Source organism: Anopheles stephensi, chromosome 2, assembly GCF_013141755.1.
Source record: "Anopheles stephensi strain Indian chromosome 2, UCI_ANSTEP_V1.0, whole genome shotgun sequence".
Classification (NCBI taxonomy): Eukaryota; Metazoa; Arthropoda; class Insecta; order Diptera; family Culicidae; genus Anopheles; species Anopheles stephensi.
Window position 1 is genome coordinate 6,585,834 of NC_050202.1, and position 18,550 is coordinate 6,604,383.

General features: G+C 46.9%; 1 protein-coding gene across 6 annotated transcripts in view; it reads left to right on the plus strand.

Moving 5' to 3' along the window:
• Nucleotides 1-313: 313 nt before the first annotated feature.
• Nucleotides 314-18,550, plus strand: part of LOC118504267 — a 64,453-nt gene continuing 46,216 nt past the window's right edge. Inside the window, exons 1-2 of one of the 6 annotated variants that reach the window (XM_036038498.1) lie at nucleotides 314-581; nucleotides 3,313-4,304. In XM_036038498.1, coding sequence (XP_035894391.1) covers nucleotides 4,303-4,304 — 2 coding nt within the window. In that variant the 5' untranslated portion in view covers nucleotides 314-581; nucleotides 3,313-4,302. Of the gene's footprint in view, nucleotides 582-3,312; nucleotides 4,305-8,395; nucleotides 8,595-18,550 lie in introns of those variants that run through there. The other 5 variants (XM_036038497.1, XM_036038499.1, XM_036038501.1 and 2 more) reach the window with 5 other exon arrangements.

Sequence of the window (18,550 nt, forward strand, 5' to 3'; positions counted from 1 at the left end):
TACCACAATTAATTTTAAACCTCGATACGTTTTCGTTTCTAATATTGTTTCTTATTTTCCCTTTGCACGGTGAGCAAAAGTTGCACATCTCTGCAGTCGGGCATCCGACGCTTTCCTTCACCGCTGCTCCGTCTCACTCACTCACTCTCACCATCCCTGTTTCCCTCTCGCATTAGCTCTCTTTCGGTCTCTCTCTCTCTTTCTCGCTCGCTCTCCTTCCATCCCACCACGGTCGCTTTGCGTTCGGGCTTGCGGCGTGCGCGTCCGAAGATGCAACCGAACATCAGACAAATCTCCGGGTGTGTGGCCAGGCCGTGTGTGCCGTGCGTTTTAAATCGCGTTCAAATCTTCCGACCGACGGTTTGCGTGCCAGTTGTTCGCCGCCCGCTTGGCCGTGTGTAGGGTAGCACCAGCAGCACAGTAGTGCAGTGTGTATTCTGTGCTTTTCGCGATCGCGCAATCATTTCGCACAGCAAAGGACGCATTTTCCGCGCAAAAGGCGATAAAGATAAAGGCGCGTGTTGCGTTCGCGACAGTTTTTGTTGTTGTTGTTCGCTGTGTTGTTGGTATCCACAGCGGAGGTTAGTCAATTGGCGGCGACTCGCCCTGCTCCTGGTGGAAAATTGATGTGTTTGTGTGTGTGGTTTTGGTGTGACAAATGTTGTAATTCTCTGTGTAAGAAATCCTTGGTGCTGCTGGTGGACGTTTGACTGATGAAAGCGTACCGTACGCGGAACAAGGAACAATCGAATTGTTTTTGATTGGTATCAAAGTGATAAAAGCAAAGAACCGTCTAGCAGCAGGTGTTGGGGGCACTGATTAGAGACCGGCCTATCGCCAGTGTTGGCCTCCAACGGAAAGGCATAAAGTTGGAAAGAAAATTGTGTTGCTCCAGTGATGCTGTGCGTTTGGAAAGTGTTTTAACAGCAATTCCTTCCCATCAACGCAATCCACCAATTTTGAAACTAGTGGCAACGAAAACGGCCTCCTTGGATAGTGGTGATGATAGGCACACGCGCGGTAGGATAAGTTGGAAGGATAACCCCGCACGCACTATTCTTCAAGAAGTGCCGACGCTCGCGTGAGGACAGACTGTGCCGACCCTTGCCAAAGGGGGAACATCCTTAAAACATGTGCGCGTACCTGTGTACAGTGTGCGTGTGTGTGCGAACTTCCTGAAACTGAATATCTGCTCTCCTTCACCAGGATGTGTGCGCGTAGTTAGAGGCCGCCCCAAACCGCTGATTCGGCAAAATTACCGAAATCAAAGCGAAAAATCCTTTGCCCAGCCATTTAGCGCGAGTGTCAGAGATAGGGAGCAGTGAAGTGATTAGATTGGCCACCCCTGGAGAGAAAGGAGATGTAGGAAAGTATTGAAGACACGAGTAAAACAAACACGCATGTGGTGTCGTACTTGCGTGTGTGTGTGCGTGTTTTGCGCGACTTTTTACCTGGAATTTCGCGGCATCGCGCGGCATCGTCGGTCGTGGTGGCACATATTTTTTTCGGTTATCCTCACTCCGCTAGTTTGTTGCTTTGCTACTTTTCTTATTGTTGGTTTGTTTGTTTAACTCTTCTTCTGCTGCTGCTGCCGTGCACCGTGAATGTTGCAGTTTTCGTGTGGGACACACTGAACGCGGCGAACCCAAAATCGATTTGCGCGAGCTGGTTCCATGCGTCCGGTGTTTTATGATGATTGGGTCTTGGAACGTTCCTCACGGGCGACCTATGGCACTGCACTGCGTTGATTGACCGTTGTTGATGGTGGTATTTAGCTTAATTGATTGGTGTGGATCCTTTTTTTTTGCTGTTTCCTGAGATCAGTGCTGTGTGCCTTCGTGTGATCTGTGGTGCAGTTTTGTGGAACGGAGGGTTTCTTCGTCTGAAGAATGCTCGTCTAAAGAAGGAATATTGCTTTTTTGTGATATAAAAAGCAAATGAGCATGAATGAGTTAATCTGTGAATCATGAATGAAACTGTGACTTGTGATCCTTAGCGCAATAAAACCCAAAGCAATGTGACAAAAACGCTAGACGGGGACAGATTTTACCCACCATGCTCAGAATGTCCTGTTTTCCATCCGTTCTATGACCCCTTTTTTCTCGCATCTCGCCATACAAAACAAGCAACGGATGCTGTGCTGGGAAGGATAACACACGGTTTGACGGGCGATGTTTAGGCGATGACAGTTCACGCACACACACACACAGGTGTGAGACAGAGGACGGTGCGGTCGCGTCGCTTTGCTACATAAGGGGGGGGATGTCCTCCGAGTTTAATGCGCCGTTCGGCTGCTGGGTTCAGCAAACCTGGCTTTAAGGTGGAAAACCAGAGAGTGAGGAAAAAAAAAACGGACAAACACACACACACACACACACACACTCAAACTACACATCCTGTGGAAGGTTCTCCGCGTGGCATGACCCCTTTTTACTGTTCGCGTGTGTGTATGTTAACAAAACCCCCATATGATTAGCCGCCCTTCTGTCTCGCTCTCTCTCTCTCTCGCCCGACCGATGCACCGATTGAGCGATAGGGGAAAATCAAAAGAGCAAAGATGTAAATTAAGGAGCGAGAGCGAGATGTATGCACCGCGTATCCTTGAACGTAGTGCGCGACTTGTTTTTGTACACACAACCAAACACGGCCAGAGCAGAAGGATTAATTGAAGCAAGTAAGAGGTGGCTGTGTGTGCGCGTGCTAGTGTCCTCCGCGATGGTTCTCTCGTTTATATAACCTGGTGTTGTGGAGTAATGTGTGTACTACTCGGCTTCTCCTAAGCAAGGACACGCTGTGTATATGTACGCCCAAAAGCCACGTGTGAAAGCTCCCATGCACACATGGGCATGTGTATGTGCTCTCTTCCCTTTTCGCATGTGTCAGTTTTGACGTACGTGTTTGTTTTGCCTGCCGTGTGCTCTAAATATTGGGAACGAAATTTTTAAACGGATTTTTTTTTGCACGGGTTTTCCGTGTGTCTGGTCCCGTGAAGGGGCAAATTCCAGACAGCGGACGGTTTGCTGCGGCACATCTCCCCTCACTCAACCGTCGCCGCTGCAGCCGCTCAGGTCCAACTGTCAGTTCTTTCCTGCCGCTGTGAACGCTATTATGCCAACACGGATTTTTTTTTTTTGGGGGGGTGAATTATACAACACAAAACAACTGCAATTGATTTATCGATTTGTGGTTTTTTCTATTATTAATTTCGAATTGCTCTATTGAGTTCTCGTCTACCAGATCCGTAGCGTTACGTCACGGTCGGGTTTGCCGGTTCGATAATTTAAAGCACACCTGTTTTTTTTTTTTTTTAAGTTCAACACACTTTTATCGGCCACCCCCGGTTCGAAAGGTGATGTAATTGTGGTTTAAAGTATGTTTTTTGTTTGTTTCTCGTAAGGAAAAGGCAATGCAAAAATTGCAGTGCGTGTATAAGTGAGTGTAACAAAAAAAAAAATTAAATCGTGTATAAACAACAGCCTCACTACAAGAAAATTGAAATAGCAGTAGTAGGCTGCGTGTAGTCTGCTTCGTGAAGTGTAACGACCTGATACAAAGTTTGGTGTTTAAAGCAATTAAAGTAAAACGGTGACAAAATTAGCCGATTTGCAGTGTGTTTTTTTTCGGTATCCTGTGGGATCAGGTGTGTAAGTGGAGAAAATCCTTGTGACCAACGGAATTAAATCGCGAGTGACCAAAACAAAGTGAGCAAGCAGGCAAGGTAGAACGGATCCTGCTTCCCGGGCAGTACGCACGGTACGCCTGTTGCTTGGAAACGAAAAAAGGCAATCGGTGCATTTAAAGCTAACCTGTGTGTTTGTGTGTGTCATTGTTTGCGTTTTGTGAGCATATGGTTTTGTATGCGTGAGTGTGGGTTTAACGAGAGGGGGTTTTCTGTTTGTTGGTGTCCAGTAATCTAGTAAGTTCCGCACGCGACAAACCCCGTCACAGATGCTGCAACATCACGCCACGTGCTAATGTAATCCTGTGAGTGTATTTGTGTGTGTGTGAGCGTGCGAGCGACGGGTTTGCGTATCGCCGCTCCGCGCCCGCCTCTCTCTGTGTGTGTGTGTGCTATCCGTGCAATGTGGTGCGGCAGGTGCACCAGCGCGATTTCCCAGCCGAACGAAGATCGCGGACGCATTCCGGCGTCACCAGTGGCTGCAACGTTGCATTCCTCGCCTGCGGTCCTATGCAACGGCCTGACGGATGCAACCTGCGCGCCCCACCATCCAGTATTGCACTATTGAAGAAACAAACACAAAACCCACAAGAAAAAAAGTACAATGAGGCCAAATAAATACGATGTAAGTATTGTGCAACGGGGCCGGGTGCCACCCATTGCGGTGGTACGGATTTGGATTGTACCGAAGATCCTCGAAATTTTCACTTCCACAGTCAGATAGCAAGACTCTGAAGAGCTTGGCTAACGTTTCCGGTGGTATCAAAATGTCTTCGGCCCTTTCATTCACTTTCTCCCATGCAAATGATGATGTCACTGCAGTGACCAGGTTGTGCCTTTGAAAACCAATGCTAAAAATGAATGCTACTGCTTCAGTTACCTGCTTCAAAATTTGTGAAGAAGTGTCCTTCTAGACCCGAGACCTCACAACATTTGCATTTCGTTTATCCTCCTTCGAAAGCAAATGTCGATCGTCATCGTCACCTTTTTGGTATTTTCCTCCCCACTTATGATATTGTGTAGCCTTGAGGTGGTGAAGGCTACATTTATTCGTCATGTGGTTTATTTCCATCCTGTGGCGTTATTTTTGGTTGCCAGTTTAAGAATAAATCGTTCGCCGGAGACATTTTTATTTCTGCCCGGCAGGGCGACATTTGCAAATTGCAAACCCGCACCGTTCGCCGGCCATTCGAACGAATTTGTGGTGGTGGTGGAGAGTTTCATACCACCCCAAATGGCATCAAATCTGTTTGGGGAGGAGGGACGGCGCTAATAAGTGGACTGGCAAACCTAGAAAGCCCTGATTGTTTTCCTCCCGTTCGGTGAGGCGAAGCTACTAGGCGAGAAAATGTCACCGATTATTATACCAACCAAATGGGGGGGGGGGGGGGGGGGGACCACGCAGACTGTGTAAGGGCCGCTGGGTGGCACAGAGCACACCCGGGGTGGTCTATTTGTCTATGACCACATCCACCTCGGTCTGCTAGTCCCTTTTTGGCATTTGCGTTATTCTTTGCCGATCGGTCCGGTACGGTCGGGTTGACGTGTAGGTTGCCCTTCATATTTATTGCATTCGGATTTTATTGGACAGATGCTTTTATTATTATTTGATGATGATCGTCATCATCACAAGGCTCTGGTTGATTCGATTTGCCTTCTGTTTTGTGTTTCTGCTGTTGTTGTCTTCGCTTGCCACCCAATGCGCGCACCAGATGGAAGGCAATGAGGGTGAAAAGAACATCAAATACAGACAAATTTATGCTTGCGTTGGGGGCTAGCAATCTCGTCGGTCTCCACGCATCCACGTCTCGTCCGCGGCGTGCCATACCGATTCCGCCCTTTTTCGCCGCGTTATTGGCGGCCGTCAGAGAATCACAGCCAACCATCGGCGGCGATTGATTGATTTGATTTATTCGAGACATTATAACCTCTTCCAGCACGATATCCACACTGAGGCTCGACCGTTGGATCGCGACCGCCAATCGATGGTCAAGGAGGTTGCAAAAAAAAAAAAAAATGAAAACGCAAGACTGAAAAAAGAAGCAGAGTCCTCTAACAGAAGGTCCGAAAAAGAAGGGAGTAGACTGTGTTTAACATTATTTACCACTTGATATAGTTCGACCCATGCACAATGTTCTCGATGTGTTTATGTCTGAAGGTTTCCGGTTTAGACGGCAATGGGTGGGGCGGGCAAATGGCCCCAGCTACCGGAAAGCGTAAATGTTTATGTCGTCGTTGAAGGTCTGCATGGGGTCAGCATACATTGGCTTGGTTCTAGGCTGTCATTTGACCTCTTTTTGCAGCGAATTGAGAGCAAGATTCCGTTTCTTTCACGAGCATCGGGAAGCATTCTATTTGTGTTTGAATGTTGAATGAATGTTACCAAGTGCTGTGTATCATGCTCCACTGAGTTCTGTTCCTCGAGCAAAACAAAAACGGCAGCGGAAGTCACTGGAAGGTAAGGAAATGTTGGGTCCATAAATGAGTTTCCGAATGATTTCAAATTATAAAACTCTGGTACATTGCATGTCCCTTGGTGAAGCTTTGCAATCATATAATGGAATCTTCAATTTTACCCACTGACAGCTAAAGAAAGCGTTTATGTCACTTAAAGTGCTAAATTTGCTTTAGCATTTGGTTAGTTTGGAAAGAGAGTAAAGAATTTTATAGAAGGTGCTCCGGTTTATAGATTATTGCGTTTTATCGTTGAATTCATTTCACTAATTCATCTGTAGTTCATTTGAAGTGTTTAGTTCATCTTGCTTGTCAGTTTGGTTTATACGTTAGGATTAGGTTTCTACTAGTTCTGTTAATTCATAACATTAAAGCTCTTCACGGGAAAACGCCAAGGCGCAACAATTCTCTACCACAGCCCACAATAACTTCAGTCGTTTGCCCCGTGTGTGGTTTCGTCTACCGTCGTTCCAAAGTGCGTAAAATGATTGGCACTAATAGATAATTGAACCTATGGCTCTCTTCCTTCTCCAACCATCCCTTCCGGGGCGTCTATTGAGCTGGGGGTGGTTCCGGTTGTAATTTTATTCTTTTACGCCTTTTTTATCGCCCTATCTCGTTCTCTCTCTCGCTCGCTCGCTCGCTCTCTCTATCTCTTGCCACCCGCGCTAGATAAGAAAATCTAAGCGAACAGCGCGAAAGTGCGTGAACCCTTGAAACAGCGGTGCGGCGAAGCGTTGAGTGGGCAGGATAGAGGGACAGGCTGTAAATGCTCGTGGCGCTAGTGTTGTGTCCCCACAAGAGCAGCACTAAAGCAGGGAACACCATCGGTCGAGTGGCGTGCGCTGGTTTTGCTGGATAAGAGCGGCCAGATAAGATCGGTCGTCGCTGTTAATGTGTGCAATGTGTTTTTTCGTTGATGCGACTAAATCGAACCGTTTTCGAGGGTTACCGTGTTTAATCGGATTTACTTCGCACAACACACTAGTTGGAAATTTTGAGATGCGTGCAAAAGTTTTTCTAACGCTTCGCTTGTTCCAGCCTTCGGGTCTCATGTCATTATCTGAAGTATAAGAATCAGAGTCAATATCCGTGTAAGGTTAAATTGTTCAAAGTGCTGGAGGTTCTTTTGGAGTCATTTCACCTCCAAATAGTCTATCATCACCATCGTCATCATCATCATCACCTTCACCCCAAACAACGGCTCCTGTTCAAATTGCACTCAGCCTCGGACAGAGTTTGCCCTTTTGCCCCTTTTTTAGTGTGTCTGCCCGTAAATCAACTTCCTCTTCCGGTGCAACGGCGACGGCTCGACCTCGTCACACAGCATAATGCTCGGCGCACACACACGAACGAGAGTGCAGTGTCCGGTTCGGATAGCTTTCCCCCCCCCCCCCCCCATCTCCCCTCTCCAGTGACTAGGATGAGACAAAACAATTGCAGCATTCTAGTTCTGCACTGTGAGTTGCGGGACAGCTTAGCTGCCTGTCTTTTTTGTTGTTGCTGCTACACTCAATCAGTGCGAGTCCGGGACAGTGCAACTGGCGCAATTGTTCAACCCCCCTGCAGCCTTCCTTTATCCGTCCTACACACCGTTCATTGTTCCTTAACCTTCTCAAAAAACGCACGGCGGCTGAAGCTCACGCGCGGCAAACATATTGATGGCAGCTTCGTTTGAAAGTTCGAACGATGGCCATAAATCAGAGGATGGTGAATTGAAGTCTGTTATGCGTTTGGAAGATGAAGTTACAACAGTTGGATACATTTCTAGACTCAACGCTCACTGCTTCCCATCAAAACCCTGGTCGAAAGACTCGCCAGAAGTTGGCTGTCCAATGCGAAGTCGACAAATGTAGTAATTCACAAGAGGACACAAAAAGGAACTCGGCCACTCCACGCGGAGTAACATGAGTCATCATCGAGTGAGTTTTGTGGCCTCCGGCCAGGAGCGATGCACACTGTTCGCGCGATGCATTGTTTAGATCGGGCCCCGTCCGTCCGTAGGGGAGGTGGCGATCGTGACGAACCGTTTTGCTGATGCAAAAGATCGGCTTGGATCGACAGGGCTCCCCGAAGGTTCCTTTCGCTTCGAACGCACCGGCACACGACGGTCCACGATGCGTAGTAGCTCCGGGACGATGTGGCTTGCTTTTTGCACTACTTCAGAAGCTAGTACCGTTTCGGCAAGTCAACCACAAACTGTGTGTGTGTGTGTGTGACTGTGTCGTGAGCCATTTTGCGGTTTAAGAGCATGATGCATTCATCCCGACACACCAGTCGATTCGCTGCAGTGCGAGGAGGATGTCCACGTCGGTTAATGTTGGTGGTGCTACTGCTGCTGCTGCTGCTGCTGCTGGTGCTGCTTTACTGCGATGGAGTTGCGGTTGTACGTAATACTAACGTCTAATCCTATCGATGGATCGATGGCACATTCGGTGACACGTTCGTCGATTTCTCGCAGGTATGTCATGGATTGGTGGCGCTTTTTGCAAGCTCCATTCATACACCGCCCAATCGTACTCTCCCTTTCACTTGTTGCCTTTTTTTGTCCCCCATCATCCGCGCCCAGGGGACCTCCGCGCCCAGGCGTGCGACCGTATTACGGCCGGAGGACGTGAGCAGAACGTAAACAACTGGGTGGCAACTCTCGGCGCTGACCCTCTTAATGAAGTCTTTTCTCGGCTGCGGTTTATTGGGGGCTTCGGGGAGGGGTGGGACGAGATGAGCGCACGCAATAAAAAAGCGTCGACGACGACAATGTTTTGTGGGACTCCGGAAACATGCAGTCTTGGCCCCAGTGGCTTTGGCCCTCGGTACGCTTTGTCGGCGCATCGATGATCGTGCGATTACACCACCTACAACGGTGCATCTTCCCGCCCAAGCGTTTGGCCCAGGATAATTTCCAGCCTCTCACCATAATAGCATTGGCGCAACATTTCAAAAGGCGCAAGGTCATGAGAAAGGGCACACAACGCGAGTAACGATTTACACAAACAGTCAAATGGCAAGTGAAGAGTTCTGTCGTCCCGGTGCCTGTACTCGGCGTTTTAAAGGCGTCGGTAGATTTCTTCCAACACACACACACGCACGCACGCACGAACGCTTGGAGTTCAAGACAAACCTGGTGCACCGGTTTCAGTGTGTCCCAATTTCGGGGGTCTCCGATAGGGGCCCGGGTGTTTTTATTTTTTATTTTTATCAGCCAAGCAAGCACACACTATATTCTTACGACAGAAAATATATGTGTGGTGTGTGTGTGTTTTTGTTGTGGAGTGTAGGGAGGTATATCTGTGGGGCCCTGATGGTGCAAGCCCGTAGTCCCCAAGAGTTGTCGTCGACTCTTATCGACACACGATTTGTCACAGCGGCGTGCGTGCAGGTGTTGGTGTGGGATTTGAGCGTTGTGTATTGATTGTTTTTACTTCACATCGTACTGCCCTGTCCCTTACAACGCTCAGCCAACCCCCCCCCCCCCCCTTTTTCCTCACCCCCGGGCTGGCGGTGAAGTGTGGCCCCGCCTGGCGATCCCGTCGAGATAAGGCGGGCGGGTGAACTAATTCGTCTCATTAGGGGGTAAGTTTGTAAAGCGAAAGCGGTTGCTCTACGAAAGGGTTCGTGTGTTAGATTCTTGCAACAGCTTAGCTGCGACAAGTCAAACAAAACACGCGTGTGAGCTATCGAGAAAGAAAAAAATATCTGAAACTAAAAATAACTATCAGAGGAGCTTTTCAGCGCGCGCACTCTTGGAGTTGGAGTTTGGGTTGGAGTTCGATAAGCTTGGGTTTTGAGGCTTGGTAAACTCTGTGTGTGTGTGTGCGGTCCGAGTTGTCAACTGGGACATCGAATTGATCTTTTTATGATCACATTCTTATTGGAGTATGGGCGGCAAGTATTGCTGAAATGCGTGCTGTGTGTCTTTTGTTGCCAAGAAGGAGCCGTTTCTTGGGTAAAAACTTCATAAGCTGAATTGCCACAGCGGAGAAGCGGCTTGTAGCTTTTTGTTTTGTACGTTCAAAAGTAGCTAATAATAACTCCCATTTTATTACTAACGGTAGAGAATCTGAGATTCGTTGTTTTAAGTCCTCGCAATCATGTGCTAAAATTATCAACCAGCCCAGCGTTCGTTTGTTGGCGTCGGGTGGCGTGGAATGTTAGGCAATAATAATTTTACTACTTCGAATCTGCCGTTCCGTTCGTTTGTTCTGTTGTGTGGTTCCCGTCTCGTTTCCCTTGTAATGTGCATAATGCAAGTGGCAGTAGCAAAGTGTGCTGGATGATGTCGCCCAACGAACCGGAACAATCGTTTTACGGAGATTCAAATGGTGAGCAACAGTGGGAAGCGTGGAGGGACACGGAACGGAAAAAAAGACGAAACTGATGCACACGCGGACAGTAACTATCCTCAGCTCGAGAGAGGCGCCTTGGTGTTAATTTATTGATATGTGAATAATTTACTAATACATTCCATTGCCTGGGGCGGCGACGGGCGACGGCGACCACGGCGGCGATGCTGCTGCTGCTGCTGCCACTGATGATGATGATGGACACTAAACGTCTCGAGCTCTTAAAAGCCCTGAGATATGTGCCTCCGCACACGGGAACGGGATTTCGTGATCGCTGATGGTTCTAGTAACTGGCGGGTTGACTCAGCGCGCCCAAGTCGGATGTGATTCTTGCATAGCCAGAGCCCGTCATCATGACGTCAGGGTGTTTTGGAAAGGAATGATTTTTTTTTCTTTTCTTTCAAGAATTATGTTGTGATTGATCATACAACACGTAATTCATTGATGAGTTTGAGTTGTCTTGAAGTACAAGAATTTTATTCAGAGCTTTTCTTCGTTTCGCTCGTTTCAGGAGCGTTCATCGCACTTAAATCTCTTGATGAGTTGTTGGAATTGCAACACTTCCTTGTTCCGTATAAAGTTTTGCAAACTGTTTTTTAAAGCAGGACAAACAATTTATATGATTGATTTTATTTTCTCTTTTAAGGTTCTTTATATTTTTTTATCTACATTTTCTAATGACAAGTGATTTTTTCCTGGGGCCGGTCTTCACACGGCAGGACCGGGGGACCTCCCGAGGTTGTAGTGCAAGGGAAGAAGATTTTTTTCCTTTTTAGAATTTAAATTTTAATGTAGAGAATGTTATCGAAACTTGATACAACTTCAAGTGTTTTATTTTTTATTTAAATTTATGTATTTTTTAAAAGAATTCCATTTGCATCAGATTTTCCTTCTACCTTAATAAAACCGTTTAGCTCAGTGTATAACAGTTATTTTTTACTGACCCTTATCCTATAAATACATACTTTCTGACATGAAAATAAGCAAATGTGTGCCTCAAATCAACACTCTCAAGTATCCCTCCACAAAGAGTGGACCGTGTACCGCCTGGCAGACTTTTTACACAGCACGATCAGCTCGACGAACTGAGTCGTTTTGTGGTAGCACAGTTATAACAGAATCTGTACGATAGTGTCCAGCTATACCGTAAAATGACTTTTAATGAATTTTGTAGAAGAAAATGACTAATGTGAAAACGAATTAATCTTTATAAATTAACGTACAACACTAACGAATGAATTTCGAAAATCCCTAACCTTCTCGACGCCAAATAGAACACATGAGGACTCGCCCCCGTAGACTCTTGCTAGCCGGGAACGATCGATTACCTTTAATTAAAGCCGCTCGTCGTGCCATTAAAGTTCCACTTAGATGCTACAAATCAATTGAAACTATTCTCGAATTTCACAACATTGCCATCTACAAGAACGTAAGCTGCCAGCGCCCGTGTTAGCAATCATCTAGCAAAAATAACACACATCATCAAATTTCTCCCTTGCGGGACACCGATCTTCCGCCGAAAGGAACTAGCTTCTCCCTTCCTTACAAAAGGAACACAACTGTCAGCATGTTAAAAGGCTTTCTGGTTACTGAAAAACACAGAAAAAAACAGCCAGTAAAAACGAGTCCTAAAATCATGAATATTCATCCTCGATGTGTGCTTATGAGAAATAATGCGGGCGATGATGATGGTAGGTTTGGTTTTGTTTGGTTGTTGATTGGTTTTTTGCCTGTTTGGTTGGTTTGTTGCTTCCAACTGAATTTTGTTTCATTTTCGCCACGGAGGTCGGCATTAGCAAACGCTGATCCCTAATCATCAGCACAGTTCATCAGGCGCGGATAATCAGTTTGTTTATAGGAGTGTTTTTGTATTCAACTTGACCTCACCCAACGGCTTGGGGCGAGGCCGTTTTTTTGTTGTTGGCTCGGTACAGAAAGGAAGTGATTTCCCACACCCTGTTATCAGATTATACGCTTCCCCTCCCCATCGTCCACCCCATCGGTTCCGAATGAGTGATGTTAATTGGTTTGCGAGGCTTCAGGTACCCGGGGATTAAGATCCAGAACCGGTGGAATATGGGCGTAAGCTTGGGGGAAAATGGAAAAGAGGCAAGCGGCGAATCTGTGTGTGTTGCGAAGAAATACAATCGGCGGAAGAGTTGTTTTACAAACATGCAAACTAGTGTGTTGTGAATGTTTACTGCACCGCGGCGTGTTAGGATGCTTGACACATGGTTTTGATCTTAAGCTAATGTGTTGGGCAATAAAAACGATTTCGATAGGTATTAGGGTACGATTGTCATCGTCGGGGTGCTTCATTAAGATATGGTAGGTTAAGGTCATGTCTTGATCCTAAAGCGACAACAGCAATTTGCAGTCTACACGTGCGTTTTACTGCTCCATTATGAATGGAAACGGATAGAAACGAACAATTTTGCATAATTCTGGGAATGAACTGGCGCTGGGTGGGAGCTGGCTCATACTATATAACACGAAGCCCGTCCCACCAAACGCACAGAGCATGGTCTCGGTATTAGGCTGTCGAGTATGGAGAAGTCTCGAATAATTTCTGGAGTTAGGACAGATATCTTTTAATCCTTCACTGTCAGCTACCATTTGGTACAACATTTTTTTTTCTGCTTACTTCAGTCGAAAGCATCGTTTTCCATTATCAGAGGCTTAATTTTGATAATGCATATGCAAAGCAAAATATAAAATAGATAAACAACGATTTATAGTCCGTTGCAGCTCGATCTCGTTGACAGCTGTAGAAGCTTTTAGTGCGCCGAAGCTTAGTCCTTGGAGCCATCTATCGGGAAACGACGGAAGCAATGCTGTATCCGGGACTATAGCTTCTGCAGTGTGTCCGTGCGGCAAAAAAGGTCTAAAATATTTTTGCACTAATACTGCCTGTTTGTCTTGTCTAAATGCCGTCACATTACACGCTCATTTGCGTACCGGCTAGTCTAAACAAACATATACAAAAATCCACCAAAAACCCCAAAGGGGTCCTGCCAATGATATACGACCGTGCCGCAAATTAGTGAGAAAAAGAAATATTTCCTAACCGCGCTCGCCCCGCGCTAAGCGGATAACAAGCGGTGCTAAGCGGATTGTTAGACTAAATTTATGATACCGAGACACGAGTTTGATTTGCTGACTGAGGTACGATTTATTTTGTTGCCGCCCGTTTGTTTCCGTGGAGTCGGTCACAAACCAATCAAATCGTTAAATAAGTGAGATGAACGCTAATGAGCGTTTAGCGCTATCGGTGTGATCGTGTGCAAATGTATCTGAAGGGAATGCTGAGGAACCGCAGAAGAAGTAGATTAATGATCGAAATTAAACCGAAAATGAAATACGAAAAGGAGAGAATCTGGTTAACCTTCAAGCAAGTGGGCAAGCGGTGGGTAATCTTCTTCAAGACAAAAAAAAGTTCGGTCCTTTGTCGAAGGAGTTCCGTTCTGTAAAAAAATAATTAAGCTTTGTATAAGGGTTGTTTCGTTTCAGGGTGCTACTCGTTCAAGTAGGCTGTGGACTGCTTTTTAATGATCATTTATTTTAGCTTTGTTGGTTAATTATTTTGAATAATAGAACACTAGATAATATTTTAATTGATTCCTCCATAATGAGGCAGCTGTTCGCAAACAGTGCATTAGCATATTTTTACATTAGCCTTAATGGACAATTTTTCTTTGTCATGCAGAGTTAAAAGAGATCCCCGGGGGCTTACATATGTTGCGGTAGCCAAAAAACCAAAACAACCGGGGCAGTAAACCAATCGGAGGGAGACGGAATTTGCCAGCAAAGTCTACTTCCTTCAGTCCGGCATTCGGAGACCAGCGTGTGGCAGATAAAGCACAAAAGACTCTAGCAAACAAACTGTGATTCGTAGAATCAACTTCACATCTGACAAATGTAAGCCCCGTGAACGGCGTCTTTTTTTTTGTTGCTGTTGCTCTCACATGGTGAAATATTTGCATACCACCCGCACGGCGAGAAACGCCACCGGCGTGAAGCTATTGGAATTTGATCATGTTGAGAGCGAAAGCAAAGCAAAGCAAAAAAAAAAGCGACGACGACGAGCCGGCTGGGTCCACGATCGAGTGGTAGCCCGCACCGAAGTGTTGTTAAGATCGACATTGAGACATTAGACCGAGAAGGTGACAGATAATCGCCAGAGGAGGTGGGAGCTTGTTGAGAGTGGGGTGTCCAGTGCTCTTCCGATCGTGCGTCGCGCACTCGCCAGTTGGCCAGCAGTAGTCCTCAGACCACCAACCGTGGCGTTGATTAGTCGGGTGGGTTTTAATGCACCGCAAGGCTTCTTCGACGCCACCCCGGTCCGGGAGTGTGCCGAGTACCGCAACCGAAATGTTTGTTTTGACAGGCTTTATGATTTGCCGAACATTTGCATCCCATGGCGGAAGGGAGCCGAGGTGATGATGGTGGCCTGTGGTGGTTGCCTGCCAGAAGCTGCGTGCTGCCTGTCGTCCAGGATCCCACGGTCCTTCCGAAACGATCGTCGTCGATGGTCAGCTTTTTATTGAAATGGTTTCTTAATGTTATGCCACTGCGTGCGCTGATGGCAGCGAATAGTGGGAGCATCTGTTATATCAGCTTCGGTTGCGTGCTGGGGGGAAGGGGGAGGGGGGGAGGGGTACAGGTATTGATTTCGATGCATGGTCGAGATTGCATAAATACACGGTGTTGTTTCGTTCCCGGTGCAAACTCCAAACTCCGGGAAAACTAATAAATGGTGTAGTCATTGATATTCGATCTGATAAAGTAGGTGGGTTTTTGACAGCATTCGCTGGGTGGCTGGTGTAATCTAAAATACAGTGGTTTACAGATAATTTCGCAACATTAACAATAGTTTAATGTTGGATAACAGCGCAACAGTAGGCTTTGGAATTTTAGATGACGACGGCAGATGGCATCCGTAACGTCAAGGAAGTCTAGACATTTTGTTAGTTTAACTGCCCGTGGTTGTCAAAGGCTGTTTAGGATAGTGTGTCGTTCGCCAGCTATAAAACAGCTATAAAGCTATCTCTTTTATGTCATGATATAAAGATCTTGCAAATATTGTCAGCAACATTGTAATCACGCTCACGAGGAGATGGGGATGTTTTAAGTACACTGTTTGAAGACCTTCTGAGCTAGTTGTTAAAAACTTTCTCACGGGTTTTATGGCATTTTAGATTAGAAGCATCGTTCCCTGTAAATTAACATAAACTTTTAGTGGATATTAGAGGAATCTGAATCTGTTTATCCAACTACGAGTAATACGGTAGTTAAGAAAGCTAGCAATGGCAGGTTTTCGTCTTAGCCTCTAGACGAACTCTTCTACTCTTCTTGGAGATGATATAGAAGATTCATTCCATTGAAGAACTCTCGGCTCTAAATAATACATTAAAGCAATATTGTAAGTGACACATTCCAAACCTATATCCACTTAAAAGCGACTTCACAGATTGTGGAGCCACAGTACCTTACGACGCTCTTTTTCCACCACTCGAGCTTATTTTTAAACTCGAGCTCTAGGATAAGCGGTGCAGCCTGCAGGTGTAGAGAAAAGATAAAACAAGCGCAGGCAATGTTCTACATTAAAGCGTTTAGTAGCGAAACGAAACGATGGAAATAGGATCATAATTCTCAACATTTCCGATACATTGATAAAATAGTGCTGATAAAACGTGTGCCCCCTGTGCCTGCTGTGCGCCAGAAAAAGAGAGACACACAAAATAAAGTCCACGCCAATCGTTCTCCCTCTCTCTCTCTCTGTCTTGTTGAGCGTTAGGTAGGAGGTAGTAGTAGTGTCCAGGGACCAGGCGGCTAGGTACTCCAGGGTCCCATGGTACGAGTTTGCAGGTTAACGCTCAACCACAGAACGCGCTGGTGGTTGCGTGCAAAATCCATTTCGGTCGCAGTACGATGGCTCGTGCGCCCGATGCCTGTGTGTACTTCACCGATAAGAAGGCTGGCTCCTTTGGTGAGGAAACGCATCGCGAATTGCTCGCCGTGGTGTAACGCGTGTGCAGCAGCAACCTTGCCCTAAAGGGGGTGGTGCTAAAGCAATTGCCTATCCACGGGTAAACACCATCAGATATTAATAATTGGAAGTTCCCTGCCCGATAGGTTCCCCGCCGATCAATCCTGACGCCTAGCTAGGGTTGGTGTGTGTGTGTGTGTGTGTGTCCTGGTGAGGGGTTCGAGCGCCACAGCAATTGAGGCACAGTAGTCCGGTAGCTCCATCAGAACCTCAATGATGATGGTGGTGATGATCACGCTGACGGACGAACTGACGATTGGGAGCTGATGCTGTGCGGCGGGGAATCGAAGCGACTTCAATCCGGACCGGCGCGGTACCTTTCCGTCGGAGAAGGTTTTTGCCCGTTGTCGACGGGTGGTCCTGCTCGTTTGGCGGAAATTAACTTGCTGCTTTTGAGCGGTAGCAAGGCACCAGCGAACAAGCAACACGAAATAAGTTGACTACCACAACACACGTACGGGTTCGGACGCGTTACTACTGCTGGGGGCCCGCTGCCGTTCACCTGCCGGGGCCCACATGGTGGCGCACATGGTGTGACTATGTGTGTACAGCGCACCTTCGACCACAACGGACGGTGCATCGGGTTGCCTCTCGACGGGGGTTTAATTAACGGCGGCAGTGCAAACGATAAGTGCACACTACGGGCAGCCCTCGCAGCCCTGTCTCATCGGCCAGCTCGGCCCCGTCTCCCCGGCTGGATGGCGAAAATGGATGGCGTGGACACAACAACACGACATTGTAAACTGACTTTTATCAGTAGTAAATTATTAATTTTCCAGCAAAACGATTGGGCACTCTACTACCACCACCACCACCGATTACACTATTAGTGGTGCGCGCACACTATCGCCTGACGCCGTGCTTAGCTCGCAAACAAACTGTGGTCAGCGCGAACAGTGGCGTAGCAAAAGGAGTAGTTGCCACAGTGCCCTACACCCGTCTGCATGGGTACGGCAGATTAGAAAGTTCTTGCCGTTGGTTATCGATAATGTTTTTTTATTTGTTGCTGTTATGAAATGCCTTCATTTCGTAGAATTGTAGCTTACTGTGTTTGAAAGCACTTGAAATCAATTTTGATGAGTCAATCCGATCGAGTTCTTTCGGAGCTCGGCGCTGGGTAACGCTTAGTAACGCTTCACTGATCGATCGATTTGACAGATCGGTCAAATTTCGAGTGTTAGCAGGTGCTATCATTTAAAACTTGTGGTTGAATACTTACCTCGATGTTATGGTAAAGAGTCGTGACGTTGTCGTTATAGACAGTTGATAATCAGTTTTAAAGATATAAGGTGGCAAGATCGTACTGATGTAAAAATTTCGAACAGATCTCAGTCTATATACGGTTTAAGCTCAGGAGTTGTAATTCTGATTAAGGAAGAAAACTGAAGTAAAATTAGTAAATACGAGCTAGTTGGGCCGCAAATGTTACTCGACCCGAGCCAACCGGTGGAAGTCCCCGTGCAATTGGTAATAGAACTATAAACTATCGCTTGTGCTTCGGTGCAAAAATCGCGTCCAGCACTGTAACCACGCTCCACTTGAACGATTGCGCCTGGTTTGAATCGGTTCGGTTTGGTTTGATTTAGCTGCTAGTGCAAACGGGTGTTCGGCGGTCGGCGGCGACTACCTGTTGTCTCCCTTTACGACGGCGACACACAGCTGCTGGTGGTGCCCCCTCGTAACTATACATACCGGATTGATTGGTCGCAACCGTCAACCGATCAACTTGACTTCCACCTTAAACCTGCACGCCGGTATCAACTTTTCAACTGACACCCGCATTCCCTGGCTTGTGGGGAAGGCAAGAACGAGCAGGAGGTGTTTGGGGGAAGGTCACCCCGACATTCTTGAGTGAGTCCGAGAGCAGGAATCGGGTTTTTGTCGCCGGTATGGCACACGGGTGAGCTCTGCGGTTTTTAACGACACGACGGTTTGGAGATGCGGATTTGTCACGGGATGGGACATTCTTCTGCGGATGCAAGGCACCAGCAGCAGCAGCAGCAGATGGGTCGCTTCTTATCTCTT